The sequence below is a fragment of the Egretta garzetta genome, unplaced genomic scaffold, assembly GCF_000687185.1.
Source record: "Egretta garzetta isolate BGI_Z169 unplaced genomic scaffold, ASM68718v1 scaffold81, whole genome shotgun sequence".
Taxonomy (NCBI): Eukaryota; Metazoa; Chordata; class Aves; order Pelecaniformes; family Ardeidae; genus Egretta; species Egretta garzetta.
Window position 1 is genome coordinate 868,997 of NW_009258671.1, and position 8,133 is coordinate 877,129.

An 8,133-nucleotide genomic window follows, 5' to 3' on the forward strand; every position below is an offset into this window, starting at 1 on the left:
TGTCCTGGTAGCTGCTTAGGGAAATTCACTGGTTCAAATGAATTGGTCTGAAATTGGTCTAACTCCGTGTGTTATTTCCAAGTATACGGATTTCTGTGACTAAATTTTGTTTCTGCAATTCCGTTAAATATTTTGGTGCTTTATATTTTGGCAGTTTCATAAGGAGATGTAATGGAAGAGAAATACTAAATGATAATATAATTTCTCGTCTTGAATTATATTATGCCATTGTGAAACTAAACAAAATTTGTTCTAAAATAAACTTTTCACTGTGGTAAAATTGCGCTGTCATTGTAGTGATGCTAAAAAAAAAAAAGGCTATTCTGACAATCTTGTGGTCAGGAGTTTGGATTGCTCTGATGTTAGCCTAACTTTAATGTTTTTTAAAGGTCATCGGTGAGAGGCGGAGAGATGGCTAAATTGACCCAGTTAATTGACAATGAAGTTTTCCGGGCTTATGCTACTTATGCAACTATCGTTCTTCTAAAAATGATGCTAATGAGTCTTATAACAGCATACTTCAGAATCACAAGAAAGGTAAGAAATTGGGAATACTGTCTGGTAGAATAGATTGAAATTTGTATTGAAATACAGAGGTATCGCAGGTGTTTCTTTTCTTTTCAGCTTTCAGATACTGGTGCTGTTCTTTTTCTTCCTCCTCCCTCTAATGATATTCTGAGTTTGGTGTGCTGGTGCTGTGTTGGTCTCAAATGGACGACGTCTTTAACCTAATCATGAGATAATTATGAGACTCTATCTTACAGTTGCATTTGACTTACTCTACCCTTCTAAAACATTATTTTTCAATAAGAGTTTTTAATAACTGTAATTTCCACTGCCTTCTGCAGAAAGCTGGTGTCCAGGGAACCCAATTTATAAAGCAAATAAAATGTGATACATTTTACATGAATAACCAACTAGAGGGTCAGAAGAGGGGATATGAAGTGGATTTTTATGCATCTATAACCCTTTCATCCAGTAATTCTAATGCTCTTTACATTCTCTAATTGTTTTAGCCTTCCCATTGCAGGAAGGTCATTATCTAAACAAAAATTTAATTTTTTTCCAGAATGAGAGTCAGGCTGAAAATTTACATGGATGGATGTATAGGCTGCATAAATATATGAAAGATCCACTGAAGTTTACTAGATAATGCAGAAGCTGCATATAGCTTAGGAGAGGGTGCCCACTGGAAGCACTGTGTTGTGTTTGTCCTGTTCTTGGTCTTCAGACGTCTGCTCATGGCCACTGTTGGTAACACTTGGTCCTGGGCTGAAAGAGCCCTGAGCCTGCCCCATACGGCTATTCTTGTGAGACCTGCTTCTGCAAGACAGTGTGCGCTTCGAGGATTTTGTTGCAGCCCTTTAGTAGAAATGCTGCTTTTTGTCCCTGCTGGGTGCAAGCGAAGCCAGCTGAACTGTTCTGTTGTTCACGACGTCCTAATAGCACACAGCATTTGAGCTGCTGCTGGTTTCTGATAGCTCTCTAGGTCTTTGGCACAGCTGGAGATTGAGTATAGTAGCCCACACAGCCTGTCCTGTATGTTCAAAATAGGACCCAGATGTCTGTGTCGTAACCTTACTTCCTGTTGCTCTTGTGGAGGAAGCACGTCATCTGTGCTGGTCCTATATGTAGATCCAGTGGCGTCCTGTAGTAATGCTCATACCGTGTTATGATCCATAGGTATGTAGGTGGCAAGACGGCCTTCATTAATTTGCAGTACTCATTTTTCTTACGACAGACAGTAATATTGCAAGCAGACAAACTAGCAAAGTCATTTTTACTTCCTATTTAATATAAAAAAGTCTTTAAAATGTTAAGAAAAAAATGGAGGAAAGCAGTTAATGGAGTGAGAGAAAGTAAAGCGTTGCTGATGCTGATACTGCTGGCATGACTCCAGAATTTTTAGGCCAAGGATATGTCACAAAAAGGGATCAAGACTGCTTCAGAAAGCAACCATGTAGCTCTCCTAAAATCAAGAGGCTTTTGTGACTTAAGCCTGCATAGCCTGAAAGGTCCACAGAATGCATGTGTTACCACGTGTCAGCAAGGAGAGATCTACTTCAGTCTGCACTAAAAGAATTAAGTGCTGTTTTCAAATCGTGTCTGGCAGTATTTGGAGGTAATAAGAGGTCATATAAATGGAAAAATTTGCACCTAAGAGGAAAGGGAGAAACTTACTTGGTCATAAATGAGGATGGGTTGAGTCTCTTGGATGCTGTTGCTGTGTAGACTTCTGAAGAAGGAAGGGATCCAAAAGGGCTTTCAGATAATTTGTCAAGAATAGTGAAAAAGAGACTTGGGTAGTACAGACAGTAGTTCTACCTTAAAGGCCCTTATGTTCCTTCAGCCCACTGGCATTACTTCAGGCTGAGTGTCAGTCATCTGCCATGCTTGTCCATCTTACAAGAAGGCTTTATCTACATGCGCAAGTTACATTACATTAATTTGTCAGCAGGCAGGCTACATACAGGCTAGGCTCAAAAAAACAATAATGGAGTGAACAGTGTATTATCCCCTGTGCATTTAACTTCAGGTAAGTTATGTGGGGTTATAGAGGCATTAATATAGCAAGCTGCCTTGACTAGAAAAAACATTCTGGCTTCTGATGTTTCTTGTGTGTTTGTGTTTGAAATAGGCATTTGCCAACCCAGAAGATACAGCATCATTTGGTAAAGGCGAGAGTGCTAAAAAGTATCTGCGGACCGATGCAGATGTCGAACGTGTACGCAGGTAATGCATAAGAGTCTTCAAAAATTATTTTAAATAGCAGAATAATACTAAATCAAGGAATTAGTTTCACCCCATTCTCTTTGACAAGCCTGTGTGTTTTGCTTTATGTAATAATCTAGTACATTAATTTGTCTAAATGAACAAACCATTCCACATTGAAATGGTCAGCATGCATACTAAAAATAATAAGTCATTGCCTGGTTATAATGGCTAACTCTTGAGTAGTATCCTGTATGCATGGGGGAAGTGGTGAGAAAATTGTAAAATATGACCCAAAGTTGATATAGTATGAAGCAGCGTACGTTAAGTGTAAATCAGCTTTCTTTATAATTTGAACACCGGTTGCAATTGTTGCGTCTTTTTCTAAAGTGTAAAGGAAATAACAGAGGGAAGAGGAGCAAAACGATGTTACAGTCGTGGAACTCCAGAGCTGTAAGGAGGGCGTTAATCTGGTAAATCATACTGAGTGGGAGTCAAAGCCTGTGCTCTTTTTGCTGGATTGAGTCGAGGTTACTCGCTGATGTGTCAATTGTACAGGAAAGTTGACCAACCTTCTGGAAGAATGCTATTAATAGTATGGCAGTGCACAACCTGCAGTGTATGTATTTTGTTTTGCAAGATTCATGCCAGGATGTAAGCTGTATTACAGTGGGCTAAATGTTGCAGCTTATTTGATTTTACTCAGCTGATGGCAAAATTTTCAGTTACCAAAATCATAACTTTAGAGATGCTGTTTGATACACCTGTGCTAACCAGGAAAGCTTTAATGGAATGCTTTCCATATCATTGTTCCTTAACGAGGTTAACAGTTTATTTGCTATATATATTTTTATACCTAAAACTTGAATGTGAATGAACTGTTCTCATTTAAACCACTATTAGGGAAGATCTTGAAAATAAGCATCAGCTCTGGTTTCAGAACAGTACATCCTTGCAAAAGTAGATGACTATGGCTCCATGAAGGCTAGTATGTTTCTCTATGTCTCTTCTGGATTAAAATCTCACAAAAAAATCTCAGTGGGCTGTAAAGATGCTCTGAACTTTCCTTTTCTCGCACTGAGTGGTTCAAGGAGTTGTTAGTTGTTTAATTTGCTGGTTGTTGTATAAAAATGGGCACTTTTTCATGACGAGTAATTCCTTTCTATTTGTAAATTCTAAGAGGACAACTAGGTCAATACTAACTTTATGAGCAGATGCCCTTTTAACTCAAATTGTTATGTTAGAGAAATGACAACCACTTCACAGAGTCATTTATGCAGATTAGATTTTTAAAACACTGTGTTTTCAAATCCTGTGTTGCTGTTTTGCAGTTGTTCAGACTTCCCCAGACCTAGTAAGTCAGCTTGGTTCTAGTTACTCCACTAGTGTTACAGCATCCATTTTTTCCTCCCAACAATGGTTCTTAATGGAAGTTTACAATATTTTCTTTTTGTGGTGGTTTTGGCTGGGGTAGAGTTAATTTTCTTCATAGTAGCTAGTATGAGGCTATGTTTTGGATTTATGCTGGAAACAGTGTAGATAACACAGGGATATTTTCGTTATTGCTGAGCAGCGCTTACACAGAGTCAAGATCTTTTCTGCTCCTCCACCCCACCAGCGAGCGGGCTAGGGGTGCACAAGAAGTTGGGAGGGGACATGGCTGGGACAGCTGACCCCAACTGACCAAAGGGATATTCCATACGATATGATGTCATGGTTGGCAACAAAACCTGGGAAAGAAGGAGGAAATGGGGGTCATTCAGAGTGATGGCGTTTGTCTTTCCAAGTCACCATCTGCGTGATGGAGCCCTGCTTTCCTGAGGCTGGCTGAGCACCTGCCTGCCGATAGGAAGGAGTGAATGAATTCTTTGTTTTGCTTAGCTTGCATGTGCAGCTTTTCCTTTACCTATTAAACTGTCTTTATCTCAACCCATGAGTTTTCTCACTTTTACGCTTCCGATTCTCTCCCCCATCCCACTGGGGAAGGTGGGGGGGAGTGAGCAAGTGGCTGTGTGCTGCTTAGTTGCTGGCTGGGGTTAAACCACAACACTTTCGCAAGCTTCCTAGCAACAGATGATGCCACACAAATTTAGCATGGCTTCTCTTCAGTATAAGTAACTGGAATTTGTTCTGTTTATGGGTATAGAAAAGACATTAATTTCTTCAGTGTACTTTTTGGGGGAAAAAAAAGCCGGAGGGTATGTTTCCTTCTAGTGATAAATGAGTTCAGAAAGCAGCTGCAAAACAGCACTATGTTCTGATTCTAGCTGGCTGTGAAATTTGACATAATTAGTAAGGCTTAGAGGTTGTGATTTCAATCAGTAAATTTGGCTGGAAGTATAATTTATCTAAAGAGGTAAAGGGAGCAGGGAAGGTTAAGGAAGAGGTGTGAAAGAATACTTTAAAATCTGGAGTTCAGTCTCAACACATTTTTAGTAAATTATATTATGGTTTCAAAATTTCAAACATTTTTCAGCTATTTTAGTGCTTAGTAGTGAAGAAAATGAACCAAAAGTGTAACTGTCACACCTGTTAGATGCTCAAAAATAGCATTCTTCAAGATGATTGAACTTCATGAAGATTTGATAGAATGTTTCATATGTAGGATATTTCATATTTGCTTTATGGGGACTACAAACTGAGTTTATGGGATTGGAACAGACCATCTGGGCCATGAAGTCTAGTTGTTGCAGTCACAGTCATCCAGTTAATTGATGTTCAGTCGAGAGAGGCTACAAGAAAATTCCATCTGTCTGTCTTCTTCCCTGCCTTTCCTCGCGTTTTTGCATGCCCAGGTGCACTCGTATACCTCATTTAAGTCCCTAATATTACCAAGATCCTGGGGAAAAACTAAGACCTTTCATAGAGAAGATCAGAAACTTAAAAATGTGTGGTGCAGCAAGAAAGACCAAGGCGATGTTGAGTGAACATGCCAAAAGCATTTCAGTAGCTCATTCAAGTCCCCACTGCAGAGGAAGCCAGCAGCTGTGTTAGGGCCTTAACAGTAGCATGATCTGAAGACGCTGAAAAATAATGATGCTTGAAGTGGTTTATTCAACAAAATGTAACACTGTAAAACAACTTTGCTTCTTTCCCCAGAGGCCACCTGAATGACCTTGAAAATATTGTCCCATTTCTTGGCATTGGACTGCTGTATGCTCTCAGCGGCCCTGAGCTGTACACAGCCTTGCTGCATTTCAGGATCTTCGCTGGGGCTAGGATCGCTCACACTTTCGCGTACTTGATCCCTCTTCCCCAGCCTGGCAGAGGTTTGTCTTGGGCAGTTGGGTATGCAGTGACCATCTCAATGGCATACAAAGTGCTGAAGACAGCGTTGTACCTGTAGCAGAGTCATAGCTTCTGTGTACCATTTGACATTCCACGCAAAGCTTCCAGAAATGTATGTTGATGTTTTGAATGAGTTGTTCATGGTCACTGGAATTCATTTTTTTTTAACAGAGGCTTTTCATTCCTGTTCAGAAACATTTCTTTTTGGAGGAAAAAAAATCCTGCTCCCTGTGTTCCCTATTCATGGAGTGCATTGCCAAAATGTTAGATTGAATGTTCCCTTTGCGATTTGTCAAGTGCTTACGATTCTAAACATGCAATGATGCTGTATTGATAGTATGTGTGGTAATTTTCTACAGATGCACTATTTTTGGCTGTAGCTCTGAAGTCTAAATCAATAAAGACAAGAGGAAAAAAAAGCATGTTTGTATTTTTGTTTTCATTTTGACTCTTCTTACTGCAGCCAGCAAATAGCCTGTCACTATGTATCTGGAAGAGATTCCAATCATACAGTTCTTTGAAGAATGCTTACCTTAATAATAAGATATAACCAGTAATGCTAGGCTTGTTGTAAAAAAATCTTTGATGAAATTGTTGTTTGTATAATCCACTTTGGGATTAAAAAGCCCAAACCGTTGCAGCTCCATTTCTCTCAGTTGAATAGATAAAAAACAAAAAAAGTATTTGGGCTAGACTGTGTTTAGAATCATAGAATCGTTTAGGTTGTAAAAGACCTTTAAGATCATCAAGTTCAACTGTTAACCTAACACTGCCAAGTCCACCAGTAAACCATGTCCCTAAGCACCTTATCTACCCATCTTTTAAATACCTCCAGGAATGGGGACAAGTAATTCTTTTTGTTGAAGTTACTCCAAACATAGGTTTCGTGTTGAATAAAGTGTAGACTCTTTGTAGAAGGGTATTTTTTTTTTCAGTTTTTTAATAAGTTCAGCATAAAATGAGTGACACTTGCAAATGTATAGCTCAAGTAATCAGATGTGAATATATGATTATTTTGCATGTAATAACTGTCATAAAGATGTTGCTGATAGAAAATTTTGCTCTGTGTTAGTTTGAAATATTTTCTTTAAAGACTCTTCCTGGTCTTTTTTGTTTTGTTTGTTTGGTTTTGTAGCAGTGACTTAAATAATAGCCCAAGATTTCAAGAAAAAAAAATGACCTAGAGGAGTCATACTATCCAGTGTGCTGGTCGTTGATAAGTTTTAAATGGCGTAAGTCAGAGTGCAACGTGCTTTGTTTCCTTTCCTACCCCAGAAGCTGAGCTGCTAAGGGATAGCCCAGAGAGGAGCTGGAGAGTTCTCCCTGCTGCCTCCATATGCCAAAGGCTTTGCTTTTCTCTTCTTTTTGCATGGGAGAAGTGGATGTAGTACTGCCAGGCATATCACGGGAGGGCCTGCCTACCTACCCACAGCTGTGAGATGAACCAGTGGAAGTCTGTGCAGTGTTACGTGAGGCTGTAACTGAAAAGGGTAGCAGGAGGAGTCATGAAGAGTACAGACAGACTGATTTAATCCAAAGAAGGGAGATTTTTCTTGCAATTCAAGGACAGTGTTTAAGTCATGTCTACTAAACAAGGGAAGGGTGGGACTTGAAATCAAGACGTTAATATTGATTTACCAGAGATTAAATCTAACTGATGAGTGAAATAATGAAGAGCTGGATCCTCTGGAAGGATGATGCTTAAGAGAAGATGGTTAAAAGTAGAACATTGTGCAGCTTCAATTCCTGAGATGGCAGAGAAAGCACATGTCAATGCCTCTGGGTTACCAGGGACTCTTACGGGAAACATGGGCTTTTGTGTTTCTTCTCCTCACATTTTTCTCCACCACTTCCTACCTGCGCTGTTTTTCTCCTCTCCCTTCTTTCTCTGGTAGCTTTTCATGTGATCTTGAGACCAGCTAACTTGGATGGTATCAATAGTAACAAGGTAAGATTGGCCATCAGCTCCTCCTAGCTTGAGAAGGACTAGAGATGGAAGGAGAAGGGGCCAGACTGGGGCCGTGTGCTGGGGCCCAAACCAATCATCAGATTCAACTTGCCAGCTCAGATTGATCTGGCTGTGGCTGCTCCACCTCATTATATTGTAATACCAACATCTAAAGCTGTATTTCC

The 8,133-nt window shown here is 39.7% G+C and overlaps 1 protein-coding gene across 2 annotated transcripts in view; it reads left to right on the forward strand.

The window, feature by feature from the left end:
* The window catches only part of MGST1 (microsomal glutathione S-transferase 1), a 9,067-nt gene extending 2,661 nt beyond the window's left edge, over positions 1-6,406 (forward strand). For both annotated transcript variants that reach the window (XM_035888552.1, XM_009648726.2), the window contains exons 2-4: positions 390-537; positions 2,639-2,733; positions 5,812-6,406. In XM_035888552.1, coding sequence (XP_035744445.1) covers positions 412-537; positions 2,639-2,733; positions 5,812-6,058 — 468 coding nt within the window. In that variant the 5' untranslated portion in view covers positions 390-411 and the 3' untranslated portion in view covers positions 6,059-6,406. The remainder of the gene's footprint in view (positions 1-389; positions 538-2,638; positions 2,734-5,811) is intronic.
* Positions 6,407-8,133: the final 1,727 nt, after the last annotated feature.